Source organism: Homalodisca vitripennis, chromosome 3 (genome assembly GCF_021130785.1).
Source record: "Homalodisca vitripennis isolate AUS2020 chromosome 3, UT_GWSS_2.1, whole genome shotgun sequence".
NCBI classification, from domain to species: Eukaryota; Metazoa; Arthropoda; class Insecta; order Hemiptera; family Cicadellidae; genus Homalodisca; species Homalodisca vitripennis.
Window position 1 is genome coordinate 117906525 of NC_060209.1, and position 15439 is coordinate 117921963.

The 15439-nt window shown below is 34.1% G+C and overlaps 1 protein-coding gene across 2 annotated transcripts in view; it reads right to left on the bottom strand.

Moving 5' to 3' along the window:
- LOC124357391 (mitogen-activated protein kinase kinase kinase 10-like) overlaps window positions 1-15439 on the bottom strand; it is a 151110-nt gene that overhangs the window by 54188 nt on the left and 81483 nt on the right. Inside the window, exons 2-5 of one of the 2 annotated variants that reach the window (XM_046809148.1) lie at window positions 8816-8996; window positions 7728-7876; window positions 4505-4680; window positions 1947-1967 (exon numbers count right to left, since the gene is read on the bottom strand). In XM_046809148.1, coding sequence (XP_046665104.1) covers window positions 1947-1967; window positions 4505-4680; window positions 7728-7876; window positions 8816-8996 — 527 coding nt within the window. The remainder of the gene's footprint in view (window positions 1-1946; window positions 1968-4504; window positions 4681-7727; window positions 7877-8815; window positions 8997-15439) is intronic. The other variant, XM_046809149.1, reaches the window with a different exon arrangement.

A 15439-nucleotide genomic window follows, 5' to 3' on the forward strand; every position in this document is an offset into this window, starting at 1 on the left:
TGCTAAGTCAATCTTCTGTTGAAGTTATGGCACACTGGCTATCAATATTAATAAAAGAATTAACTAGCAAACTCAAAAAACATTAACAATCAAACAAACCTCAGCCAATAAAACTCATACACACTTTGAGATCCATAACAAAAATGTAAGGCCGAAGTCATCCCCTTCACCTCTTCCCTTCCTGACCATCACACAGTGGGATGTTTACCAATTTTAGCAGTACAAAAGTTAATGTTGTAAATGATAGGGAGGGTAAAATGCACTTAAGGCTTTGAATACACAAATAGTAAGTACCTTTACTGCACACTTTTTACTGTACATGCATTGTACCCTGGTTTTCCACTGATAATAAAAAATGCACTCAAAATGTTTCAACTAAGACCTTATTCAACAGGATTAGAGCTGGCAGTACAGGTGGCCATCTTGATCTCAGCCTCACAAGAACAATCTTAACACCTTAATGGTATCTGACGAAGTATTATGTTATAGAATACATTTCACAATAATATTCCATTTCAATGCATTCGATCCATATTATACTCTACTTCATTACAATAGTACACAAGAAGTTGTCCTGCAACTAGCGATCACCATTCATATAGTTTTGAAATTTCCCGCTAGATTTTCCACCTGTGTATCTATATGAACTGTGTAGCTACATCATTGTTTTCTGGAGTTCAGCTGTGATTGCACGATTAAGACAGTAATCACATTTAGCCATTGTGTATTTGTATTGTAAGGTTATATTGAACGTTTTAGTATGCAACATTATATCAGACACTGAAATGAATTATAGGTTATCGGGTTGTGATGAATCAGACTCAGAAAGTGACAGTGGTAACTTAATGGATAAACTTGTGGTCTGAATTACTAATTTGTAACGAAAATTTAAGCCTAAAATATCAAATAACATGATGCATATTTAAATTAGATTTTTTATTTCATTTTTTTTATTTAAGTTCCAGCACAAAAGGTAATTCACATGTCTCAGATGACATATGGCAAAGCTTTGTATTTGTAGTTATTTTTATAAAAATAAACTAAACAAAATTACTAATTAGCCAGTGATTTCTATTTGTTTAGTTTTTCAGTTATTTGTAATATAAATATGATAAAACAAAAAGCCTCTATTTTAACTATCCCTTAGTATATCACTAGAATGCCTATGCCAATCAGTGGAGAGTAGATCATTTTCATTGAACACAGTGAACTTTGCCATTAAACTGGCTGGGATACTTGTGTAGCACTGGTTACATTAGTGCTGGGACTCTTGAGTTATAACCAGCCAACATGTGTTTGGGATTTAAAAGTGAATTTGAACAAATACTTGGGACCCAAAGGCTTAATGAGTTTTATTATCTAAAAAAACAATATCACAACAAAACAAAAAACAGACTATACAAATAATTAACTAAAAAAATAACAAAACAATAAGCTTTTGGATATTTTTGACAAACCGTTGAGGTATTTAACTTAACTTTAACTTTAAACACTTTTACAAAATTATTTTAGTTGATATTCTTAAATATGTTTAGGGGTTATTTTGATAAAAATCAGTGTTTTTATACTTAATTTTTTTTATATATTCCACAAGTATAATATGTACAAGAACAACTTTAAAATGAGACTCCTCACATAATTCTATGATCAAAACTAAGGGTGCAAAAGTGTTTGAAGTTTAATGAAGTTTAACATTGTTTTATGAGATAAAACTCAAGTTTGTTTCTCTACAGCAAGCTCTTAAGTACCAAGGATCTGTAATAGCACATTGCAAACTATGTCAGACATACTACACTATTCAAACCATACATTAAATATCCAAACATATTGAGAGATTATCCAAGTGAGGTGCAAAACAATAAATAAAAGGTGTAAATGAAGCAAGTTTCAAGGAAAGAAAGAAATATTTGAACACAAAGTAAGAGCTACACAAGCAGGAGGCTCACCTCTTCCTTGGAGCGGAAGGCCTGTGAAAGCAATGCAACATAAGCATTCATACATTTTCATACACATACATTTTCCTATTAAATATTAAACATAATACATTGCAAGTTAATGTAATAATATAGACTGGGAGTCAACATACATAACGCTCATACTAGTGCCCACACTTTGGTTAACCTTTGATCTCTAGTGCGATATTAAAAGTTCTAAATAGTCACCCTGTTTTTAACACTTGGTTTTCAATCCTTTAAAAAACTACCAACAATATATGGCTTGCCCAAACAATGTATTTTTGTTTGTTTTGCAGGTACTGTAGATTATAGCTGAAATGTGAGAATAGTAAATGATAATCAATAAACATTTTCATGGGATACAAGAAATTTTGGAAGTTGGGTAATACATTTTAACTTGTACAATAAATATTTTGGAAAAACCAAGATATACAAAATGACAACAATTTTATAAGAAAGAAATATCTGTCTTTAGTTTTCTGTTTATGAGTAGTATATTCTTTCAGGGAATAATTCCACAAAAAAGTTCATAAACAAACAACACTTACATGTGAAGTTACATGTAGAAAAATGCACAACACTTAAAAAATGTTATTGTGTAACTAGTAAATTATGCTTTAAGGGAAATACAGTTTAATTCTAATATTTAAATGTTATAAATATTGTATTATAATAATATTAAAGTTTCCACTGATTTTACCAATTTCAAAATTGACATTCTAACCCAGAAGTAAAATAAAAATAGTTTTATATTTTCTACATTCTATTTACAAATAAAAAATAATGAAGGGGTAAAAATAAATGTAAAATCTTGAGGAGCAATGTATTAAATATAAACACTTAGGGATATAAAAATTAATATTACAAGTTGCTTTTTATATTATTTTTATCACATTGTTTTAGCAAAATAAACTAATAACAATTAATTTGAAAACTGGGAAAGAACACTATTAAAATCACAAACAAATTGAACAAGAAAATGGCGAGCCTTAGCTTCACAACCACCCCTCCTCTCAACTTTTGGTTTTGACAAATGTCCACTATTTATTGCTGCCAACTTGCAACCCAAAATCACTCTGCCATTAACCAATACATTCAATGTCTCAACATTTAACTGTTGATATTATCATGATTGCTCAAAATCTGAAAGTAAAGTTTTATTGGTTGCTTGTCAACATATGGACATACCAGTATATAGATAGTAAAAGTTTACTACAAAGGTTATAAAATAAAACGTAATCATGGTAGAAACAATAGCATAGCCATACTGAGATTGTGTGGAACTAAACTAGCAGTAGTCTAATTGTTATTTGGAGGAATGAGAGTAATGCTCACTCAGTGTGTTTATTACAGTGCCGTACTGAGGTTGTGTGGAACTAAGTCAGCAATAGTCTAATTGTTATTTGGAGGAATGAGAGTAATGCTCACTCAGTGTGTTTATTACAGTGCCGTACTGAGATTGTGTGGAACTAAGTCAGCAATAGTCTAATTGTTATTTGGAGGAATGAGAGTAATGCTCACTCAGTGTGTTTATTACTGAGATTGTGTAGAACTAAGCCAGCAGTAGTCTAATTATTATTTGGGAGTAATGCTCACTCAGTGTGTTTATTACAGTGCCGTACTGAGATTGTGTGGAACTAAGTCAGCAATAGTCTAATTGTTATTTGGAGGAATGAGAGTAATGCTCACTCAGTGTGTTTATTACAGTGCCGTACTGAGATTGTGTGGAACTAAGTCAGCAATAGTCTAATTGTTATTTGGAGGAATGAGAGTAATGCTCACTCAGTGTGTTTATTACAGTGCCGTACTGAGATTGTGTGGAACTAAACTAGCAGTAGTCTAATTGTTATTTGGAGGAATGAGAGTAATGCTCACTCAGTGTGTTTATTACAGTGCCGTACTGAGATTGTGTGGAACTAAGTCAGCAATAGTCTAATTGTTATTTGGAGGAATGAGAGTAATTCTCACTCAGTGTGTTTATTACAGTGCCGTACTGAGATTGTGTGGAACTAAGTCAGCAATAGTCTAATTGTTATTTGGAGGAATGAGAGTAATGCTCACTCAGTGTGTTTATTACAGTGCCGTACTGAGATTGTGTAGAACTAAGCCAGCAGTAGTCTAATTATTATTTGGAGTAATGCTCACTCAGTGTGTTTATTACAGTGCCGTACTGAGATTGAGTGAAACTAAGCCAGCAGAAGACTAATCAGAATTTGGCGTAACTTTGGGAAGGGGGGAATGAGAGGGATAGAATCCCCCTCCAAAAAGCCCTAAAATAAATTAAGTATTGTCTAATAGCAACCCAATGTTTGAAATACAGTGGTCAAACGTTTTACTGTAGATTAGGCTTATCTAATTTATTCAAATTCATATTTATTCCATACCACACATATCGTGGTGTTCATTTCAATTAGATCTGTCATCCCACAGTCATGTCCTAGTTATTCCACTGATACCGAGTATAACTAATACAGTGAAGTATGGACTAAGTTTCAGCCAGTTGTTTATAATAATGACCGCAGATATAATACTTAAATTATCCAATTCACCTTTTCTTTCATGCGGAGTCCATTAAGAACTTCTTCTATCTCAATGCGCCAGCCATCCTGCATGGTGTGGAAGCTCTCATGGGGAGTCTGGGTGAATGCAGAGTGTACAATGGCATCCAATGACAGCAAGATATCCTCAAAACCTGGTCTCAGGTGAGGGTCCGATCGCCAACATTCTAAAACCCCCAATACCATATTAAGATTTCAAGCCATTAAGACAGCTGCATACAATAAGGGGAAATAATAATATTAAGATGCTAAGTGACAATTGGTTGTGAACGTAGTAGGAATTTTTCAGAGAGTTACCATTTGTAAGAGAAACAAAAACAGTAACACTCAGTTTCAAGATCAGCAATTTGATTACTTTTTCAGTTAGGATAACTAAACTTAACACATATATAGTTAAATTAAAGTGAATACATCATACCAATGCATTGAAATAACAGAAGTAAAAAATTAAACAAACCTGTTATGAGTCAAATCCAACAACTTTCTCTCTCTATACCTCTCTTTAAAATATGGTCTTAATAAAACTAACATTAATTACCATAAACCAAACTACTTCTCTTTGCAAAGCTGTTAGGGTTACTTATAGAGAATACTGATTGACAAAATACTAGAATAAAAATAAAAATTATATAAACATGAATTGACAGTTATGTATGAAAAGAACTAGAGGTTTCTTCTTCTGGTTCATTAATATGAATGTTAATTTTTCTGCTTACTAATTTTTTTACTCTTTATAGTTTTCAATATCTATACTTGTGGTATTTTAGAACCAGATATATAGATCATTAACCTTCTGGAAGGTTCTGATACAGATGTAAAACGAACTTTAGTAGCTTGCTTTATATATATAATACAAACACACACATGTCTTAATAAAAACATGTACACAAATAATTCATAATTTAAGAATACATTTTTAACTATAACACTGCCAAATAAAAAATTCTCAAAACTTGTCTCATTGATTTATTTTAAATAGTAACTTATTTTGTCTTAAAAACAAACATGTACACAAATAATTCATAATTTAAGAATACATTGTTAACTATAACACTGCCAAATAAAAAATTCTCAAAACTTGTCTCATTGATTTATTTTAAATAGTAACTTATTTTGTTGAAAATTACATAGATAAATAGGTGAATCATAAAAAGATTAAGCTAAATCCCATAGACTTCATCTAATAAATATTATTTTTTTTAACTTTTGCTAATTGTAAATTAAAATGCGACAATTAATAGTTTTGTATCTCTTTAAGACCTTATATTTAACATTAAAACAAATAGAAGTTACTATTTCATAATTCTCCAAAAAAGATCCCAAGGGTCTCCAAAATAAAAATAATTTTTCATAACCCTTTTTGAGACATTATGGTTTTGTTGACGAAAAATGATTAAAAGGTGATTCTTAGAATGTGTTTAGTTCCTAATTTATTTCAAAGCAATGACAATTATCTCAGAATTCAACACATTTTCAGACAATTTTCTTTTTGTAAAAAAAAAACACAACTATGTATTGAGGACCGTGCACAAATTCAGGGTGGGGGTTAGGGCTAGCTGCTGGGGGGCCTGTGGTAGTGACAGGTGATCCTGTTTGTTGTGGCCATGTGGTAAATCGGTGTATTAGAGTGATGGAATGTCTTTGCTTCTTGTACTCCATTTTGAATGTTCTTGTTATTACACTATATATATATATATATATATATATATATATATATATATATATATATGTAGATTTTTTACTTTAAGTTAATTTAATTTTGGATAGGTTACGTAATTTTATTATTTTTTATTTAAACCATAAGTTAATAATTAACTGCAATTGTATCAAACTATTGTAAATTTACTTTATACAGTATGAAGTTGAGTGGTAGAGAGGGCTCAATACCCCTAACGCCACCTCTTTAATAAAGGGATTTTTCTTATTATCATAAACAAGGATTTATTTGCCAAAGTAAAAATTTATAAAATAGTTTAAAATTAATGTGAGTTTTTCTACAATCTTTTAAAACCTTTTTTCGACACTTTCTGTGGTCAATATATAGAGAAATGAACCTAAGAGCAACACTATTAACATGGATTGTCCACTAGCGTGAGTGGTCTGCATCATATTGATAAACAAAGTTCTTTAAATGCTCGTGATTATTACACATTTCATATTGTGGTGCCAGCCATGAAGGGATGAGAAGGGTTGGTATGTTATTAGTGTGCCAAGCACTCTGGTGTTTATCATGCAAGAGATGTCACAGTTCCATCCGTCCAGCATTGTGATTGTGGCCAGAGGCAATGTCCGCTCCCATCCCACTCTGTTCACACCTGACCAGATTTCCATTCTTAAGAAATACTGTTAAAAATATTTATTTAACTGCTATCAAAAATGTTCATGAAGGCTCTAGAGAATATTTTGATTTGGATAGAATGATTAATATCTTACACTAAAACTACCACACTAAAATAACAATAAACAAATGTAAAGGTAAATATAACATAAATAGAAGATTTCAATTAATAAAACTGTTTATTTATAATATTACCATCAAATAGCTTCAATGTTTTTACATTGTTACCATAACTAATAATGAATCATGTGGCATTGTCTACTACACACCTTTAAAATAAAAAAGACACATTTACTTAGTTGAAAACACACTAATGATTACAATTTTCACACAACATTTCTTATTTCTCTGCAACATCTTTCTTTCTCTGGATTTGAATACTAAGTTCATGAATGTACTTACTGAACTCTTAAGGTCAATATTAAAATGGGAAACTCAAATTAGAAGGGTTGAAAGAAAATAAGAAAAAATGGATAAATGAAAAAAATAACCAGCTCTTTATTTTATCAAACGGAAGTCAAGACCATTACGTTGTTACTTACACTTTAGCTGTGTCACTACATAAACATACAAAATGATTTGTACATATAAAAACAATTAATCCAAAAAAACATATAATAAACAAAAATTAATATACTAAAACTAAAACTTAAAACAAAATGTTTAACTGTTTTGATATATGAATATGTATAAGTAACATATACATGATTATTAAATTAAAATTGAAGGTATTAGCTTTTTAGAATACAACTGTTCTAAAACATATTATTTCTGAAATATCATGCTCTGGGATGCGCTTCATGTGAATGAGAGAATTTATCGGGAGTATTTTTGAACACACGTCAGTAACTTGAAATGATTTAACAACTAGCAGACCTTCCATTAGCACTCTCCACTGCTCAGGACAGGTACTGGGGATGGGCAGAGTGAGCTTGTTGACTGCCACACCATAGGCGATGGCCAGTGCGTCAATGCCCTTGTATGGTGTCTCTCCTGTTAACAGCTCCCATAGCAGCACTCCGTAACTGCAACAAACAACAATCAGAACAGAAGATCTACTTTATTGAAATATCAAGAGATTAGTATTTGCAAATTTTAATTTTAGATTAGTCAGAAATTAAAGTCAACATTGGAAGTCTTTTTAACTTTATATTAGGTGAAATACTGGTACACAAACCACCTTGGACAATACCATGACTGTCCATCCCACCCAACTATGTTCCCTATTGAAATCCTCCCTCATTTAGTCATTAGTTAGTCTTCCTCACCTGTCCTACTCAGGTAGGAGCTCAACTGTCAGGTGGGAATAATATCTGTTCTGCACCAATTGAGATTGTTTCAGAGAATCTGCTGAGGGAGGGGATTGAAATTCCAGTCAACCTGTCTGGGGACTGGAGAGATTAGGAATCAGTTAACACAGTCAATATGCCATAAAGGCCAAATTAAAAATTGGTGGCAATGATAAAATACTTAAAATATCTAGAATGTTGCTTGCATATCCTTATTAAGTTTATAATTTTTTAGTACAAATATTACATAACTGCAGTATTTCAATTTATAATTCTAATGTACACTAGTAGTCTTTGTTCAAAGAAAGCAAAAATAGTTACTGTCAATGTTTATATTATAACATGATTAATGTATAACAAATTATTTATAACGAGGTCCAGACTTAAAACATTCGCTATTTGTCCATTCAAACTTGGAATTTTTAATACTTGGAAAAACTCTACATCATGAAACAAGGTTATTTGTATTAAAATTATTGGTAAAATATTGTATTGTAATGATGTGTATATTTTCATTGTAAGGTTTTAGTTAGAATGAAGAGGCAGATAAAGAGATGTCAGATTCCAAAGAAATGTGTAGTAGAGTAAATATAGTTGATCATTCAAATAGTTATTGTTATTATTTGTTAATAAACATAAAAGTAGATAATATAGCTGTATTCTTGCAAAACATACCTCCACACATCACTAGCTTTAGAAAATATAGAAGTCTTGATCACTTCTGGAGCCATCCAAGCGTACGTTCCAGCTGCCGACATCCGAGTGGTCTTGTAGACCTCACGAGCCAGACCAAAGTCGGTTATTTTGAGCGTTTTGAACTGCAAGTCATCGTTTTCGATTGGTTCTTTAAGAAGTACTGCAAACAACATCAAAACTGTCACTTAAAGCACTGTCAACATAAACAATGAAATTATAACCATATGTTTCAAAATTATTAATATGATAGTTTTCATGTAGAACCTGAAGTTCGCTACCAGAAGTTACTCATTCTCAATGCACATCAATCCACCACTAGACATACAAGAGGTTACTCAAGCTCATGTACAACATATACCAATCATTAGACACTGCATTGCTTGGTGGCCAAAGTGTTTTAACATTATATACTGCAGCTAGAGTACAATCGACATATGACATACTTGCTATCAGAGGTTACCTAAGCTCATGTACAATATACCAATCATTAGACACTGCATTGCTTGGTGGCCAAAGTGTTTTAACATTATATACTGCAGCTAGAGTACAATCGACATATGACATACTTGCTATCAGAGGTTACCTAAGCTCATGTACAATATACCAATCATTAGACACTGCATTGCTTGGTGGCCAAAGTGTTAACATTGTATAAAGTAGCATCAATTTTGTTAATGCTATCACTTTAATCATTATTGGCTATACAGGGTGAGGCAGAATACCCATCTGAGGCAATGTACCATATAGTGGCTGAACCAAGAAACCTAAATTCTTTCTTTTAACAAAACCACCATATTTCATATTTCATCCCAAAATAATTTGGGAGAATAATTTTTAACACCCTAAAATAGCATTTGTGGGGAGGGGAGGGAGTGGTTTTGGAAAGATTTTCAAATGTAAAGGTAATTTACTTGAATACTTTTATTACACCTACCAATATCTCTCTCTTAAAAACTAAAATTTTGTATTTAAAGTTCGGCTTTATCTTGCTTGGATGGTTTAGAAATTGCGCCAAAAATACTAATTTTCATGACTTTTGTTGCACAAAGGGATTATAAGAGTAAGAGATGGGTGATATATAAAGTATTGGTGTCGGTAACATCGTTATTCAGTGGTAATGCCAGGATAATGAATTACCAGTAACACCCTGTTATTTCAGTAACAGGAGGGTTGAATGATTTGGCGTTCTCATAACGTTTTTCTTGTATTAGGTTACTCAGAAATCTGGTTACTGAATCTAATCTGGTTAATCTGGAAAAACTAAAACAAACTTTGATGTCTATTATTTTGAAAGTAGCCTTCTAATCTAAATATTACATTGCAGTGATTTAGTTAAGTTTTTGTATCTAAACTATTATACAAAAAACCGCATTGTATTGTGCAGTGAAAATTTTAAATAACCATTTTATAATTAGTATATTTTAAAGTAGTCTATCAGTCTAAAATTAAATTGTTACTGACAGTTAAATTTTCTTAGACTACGTCTAAAAAGCCCCACACATGTAGATTTAGTCTGACTCAGTTTACTTGCAACTTAATAAGGTCAGTTCAGTAACAGCTTGGTGCTATACTGAGCGTGGGTCAGATGGTAACATGTTATCACGGTAATAGGTTACTGGAACATAATACCAAATAACCACGCTATTTTGGTAATACGTTATTGACAAATAATGGTATTTCCCGTCTCTAGATAAGAGACCAGACGTTTTGACTGCCCTCAGCTCGAAGCTCAATAGACATGACTCATGTATCCTCGGTTCCTCGTTTACCCTCATGTTACTACCTTCACTTGGAATATCATGCTTAGTGTCTTGCGGGATGCGTCAACTGTCTTCGCTTAAATAGCTACTACTACACCCTATCCGTTGTACCTTAGCTCATGTTCATATGTGTTTTATTTATCTGTAATGTTATTAGGTATCACTATAAAAAGTTTATAAAAATATAAATGCGAAAGGAACTTATTATGAAACAAAATATAAATTATTTCACACCTAATTGAAGTTTAATACTGAAACATTAAAATAGTATAATTATGTTATAATAGTGCTTAAGTGTAATTTTTATTGCAGTGAGAGTAAAAATATTCTAGCTGTAGCACGCGCAAATATAGGTAAAAATATTATGACTTTTATTTATATTAAACAGTTTATCCACCGATTCACTCCAAGTATTTTTAAACTCACATTACAAGATCTCATGGTTCTAAACAGGGTAAAAGCAGGACATAGAAGAGTGGCTACCGATGGATGAATTGGCCAAAGATCAGTATTCAGGTTCCAATAAAATGCACCCATACCAGATTTCAAAACATCAAAAACTCCATAGAGATTACTGCAAAAGATGCTAGCCAGAACCAGGCTCTAGAGATTGCTACTCTATACAAATAGTTCGTAATAATACAACCTTGTCTCTACCAATAACTTAACAACGCTACTTACATCAAACAGTAAAAGGTAAACTAATACTTTAAGGCATTTGTTTAATCGTATAACAAAATTAAAGAGCAATCAATGTATGGTGATTAATTCGCCAGAGTCAGCCCTCACAAAAGCACAAGGATCCAAATCACAAGTAAGAATCCAACCAATGCATTTAATGCAAATTAGCCAAAAACCTTCACAAAAACAAAGAACGTTTAAAAAAAAATTAGATCAAAACTAATGCCTCGCCATTCCAAAGTTCCACACCTTTCAAATATTCACAATCATGGAATTACTCTTCGGCCAATAATTAGTTTCCAGAATTCATCATATACAGGAACGGATGGCCATATATATTACATAGTTATTCGGTTTCTGCATTAGATATTAAAATAAATATAAAGTTTACACAATTTTTATACAATTTCCAGTACACTGGTTCAGTAGAAAAGTAAATAAAATTATTCTGATAAGTCGAAAAATAATTACTAGTTTTAAAAATATTCAGTAGCCTAAAATGAGTGAGAATACGAGACCAGCTGTCAGTGTCCAGTGTGCTCGTCAGCAGCTGGCTTGACAGGGCGTACAGTGAAGATGGAGTCTCAGTCTCAAATATGTGAGAATATATGTATAAGTGTGAGACCAGCTGTCGGTGTCCAGTGTGCTCATCAGCAGCTGGCTTGACAGGGCGTACAGTAAAGATGGAGTCTCAGTCTCAAATATGTGAGAATATATGTATAAGTGTGAGACCAGCTGTCGGTGTCCAGTGTGCTCATCAGCAGCTGGCTTGACAGGGCGTACAGTAAAGATGGAGTCTCAGTCTCAAATATGTGAGAATATATGTATAAGTGTGAGACCCGATGTCGGTGTCTAGTGTGCTCATCAGCAGCTGGCTTGACAGGGCGTACAGTAAAGATGGAGTCTCAGTCTCAAATATGTGAGAATATATGTATAAGTGTGAGACCAGCTGTCGGTGTCCAGTGTGCTCATCAGCAGCTGGCTTGACAGGGCGTACAGTAAAGATGGAGTCTCAGTCTCAAATATGTGAGAATATATGTATAAGTGTGAGACCAGCTGTCGGTGTCCAGTGTGCTCATCAGCAGCTGGCTTGACAGGGCGTACAGTAAAGATGGAGTCTCAGTCTCAAATATGTGAGAATATATGTATAAGTGTGAGACCAGCTGTCCGTGTCCAGTGTGCTCATCAGCAGCTGGCTTGACAGGGCGTACAGTAAAGATGGAGTCTCAGTTTCAAATATGTGAGAATATATGTATAAGTGTGAGACCAGCTGTCGGTGTCCAGTGTGCTCATCAGCAGCTGGCTTGACAGGGCGTACAGTAAAGATGGAGTCTCAGTCTCAAATATGTGAGAATATATGTATAAGTGTGAGACCCGATGTCGGTGTCTAGTGTGCTCATCAGCAGCTGGCTTGACAGGGCGTACAGTAAAGATGGAGTCTCAGTCTCAAATATGTGAGAATATATGTATAAGTGTGAGACCAGCTGTCGGTGTCCAGTGTGCTCATCAGCAGCTGGCTTGACAGGGCGTACAGTAAAGATGGAGTCTCAGTCTCAAATATGTGAGAATATATGTATAAGTGTGAGACCAGCTGTCGGTGTCCAGTGTGCTCATCAGCAGCTGGCTTGACAGGGCGTACAGTAAAGATGGAATGCCACTGTAGCTAAAGTGTCCATTAATTTCTCCAGTCACCATCAGGTGTTCTGTCACTCTAGTATGAAAATGAATAATCTAATATATTGATCAATGACTACTTGGCATTCATGACTTCTTTTATAAAAACTAAAATTATCAAGTGTACGGTAATTTTATAAGATAATATTCGTAAAATAATTTAAAAAATATCTAGTATCATTATTTTTACAAGCATATTTGCTTTAATTGCATTAATAGAGAAAAATAATATTCACTGCTATTCAGATAAGCACTAGGTCACAAAACTGGTATTGATGAATCAACTTACTAACAATATGTATTTTGGAAGCGGGTAAAGTAGATTACTAGAAAGAGCATAATTTAAATTACGTTACTAGGTAGGCAACAGCACAATTGTCGGCACTAACTCTCCATTAACGTAGTAAGCTTTTGTAATGTACAAGTTTTAAACTGGAGCATAAATGTAAAAAGAACAGTTCAAAGCATACGTGGAACTGGCCAAATCCGAATGCGAGAACAACTGATGGTGCAACTGTTGGTCCAAAAGTCTGTTGGCTAAGATTGTTCTAAATAAATTATGATACTTCTGTTTAAAATAACTGTAAAATAGGATAGCGCCTTATTTGAAAGATCCTCTCATAGCTTAAATATACTCTTAAGAAGATGGCCTAAATAATTGTATGTTAACAAACTCATTAGTTTGTTAGGGTTAAAAAATAAACCATAACAAGAAACATAATTAACTACCTCATGTTTAAGGTAGTATTTAAGTTTTGGTTTGAACATTTTTTATTTTCAGTCATAGCCTTTGCGGAGAATGTTTGCGATAACTTCTCTAACATTAAAAAATTAAGAACAGGCATTAACATACACTTTTCAATTGGTAATACGGCCCAAATAAAAACTATTGAAGATAAAAATGTAAATTTTAACGGCATATACATAGCACCAAAGAGCAAACTTACTGTTATTTCCGTCTTTGAAATTGTATAGTCTAAGCGTTGTGGCAAAAATCTATTGTTTAACATAAAAATAATTATGCCAACCGTAAACTAATTGCGTCACGCGTAGGTGTTCCCAGTTGGAATCGGCAACAACAACAATGGCTACGGCCTGTGTTTACCGATCTACCGTGGCCAGATGGTTATGAAAACATATTTGTCGGAGGTACCCACATAAGGACTTCCGGTATCGAAAAGATCCGGAATGCCCAGTTTGGTAGTAATTAGTGAGAGGGGAATGCAACGACAGTGTGGCGGCGACGAGTGAAAGTGGGAGCCATTTCCGAATGTATTGGGCACGGATCCGGGAGCGAGGGGGCTGGCCGGGTGATTTATGTTCCTGGCTCCGGCCGACCTTGCTCCTGCCTCCCTCACCTGTTCTCGGCAAATATAATCTTACACGTGTACGGTAGTCCAACAACCTGCTGTAAGGCACCACGTGAAAGGACAGAAGACAATGAAAGTCGGTTGCAGGTGTCACACCAGCACACTGATACTACGATTATGATTGATCTGTCACAACACGGAAGTGACTTTGCTCCCAGCCTGCTCGCGGCGAGTATTATCTTATGCTACCGACCAATTAATCAGAGACAACACAACGGTACCCCAACAACCTGTTGTAAGGCACCACGTGAAAGGACAGAAGACAATGGAAGTCGGTTGCAGGTGTCACACTAGCACACTGATACTACGATTATGATTGATCTGTCACAACACGGAAGTGGCTTTGCTCCCAGCCTGCTCGCGGCGAGCATTATCTTATGCTACCGACCAATTAATGACAGACAACACAAACGTAAGGTAGTTCAACAACCTGTTATAACACCACGTGGAAGAACAGAAGAACAAGGAAAGTCGTCTAAGTCGGTTGCAAGTATCACGATACCGTAAGAGACAATACAGACGTACGGTAATCTTAACAACCTGATATAAGGCACCACGTGGAACGGATCGAAAGACAAGGAAAGACGCCTAGTCGGCTGCCGGTGTCACAGTAACACACTGAAACTACGACTATGATTTATCTGTCACAACACGCAACTGACCTTGTCCCGATGACAGTTTTAGCTCTCTTATCTTTCCGTTCTGATTTTTCTTATCTTTTAACTCTTGGCTAACATCTTCGAGGCTTAAGGAATGGTAGCAAGCAGACAAGCAAGTAGAACAATGTATTCGGACGAGTTACGAACACAAGTTGGAAGCACCCCTAAGGAAAGGCTGGTCTAGTAAAATCCCAACCGTACATGGACACCCAACTGACGCTAGGATCTGATGAGGAGTAGAGAAGTTTAGTAAGCCTCATATGTTGACTTGATACACTAACAAGTGATACCAGATTTTAGACTTTTATCTGCTCGCCCTGTAAACCCATGGAGTTTATTTATACTTTTATCGTTGTATATTTTATATACATTATAGCTAAGAACGAAGTACATCAACTATTAATCGCATAATAATAGTATAATACGAATTAAGGTGTTAAAAACTCATATTGTAACTAC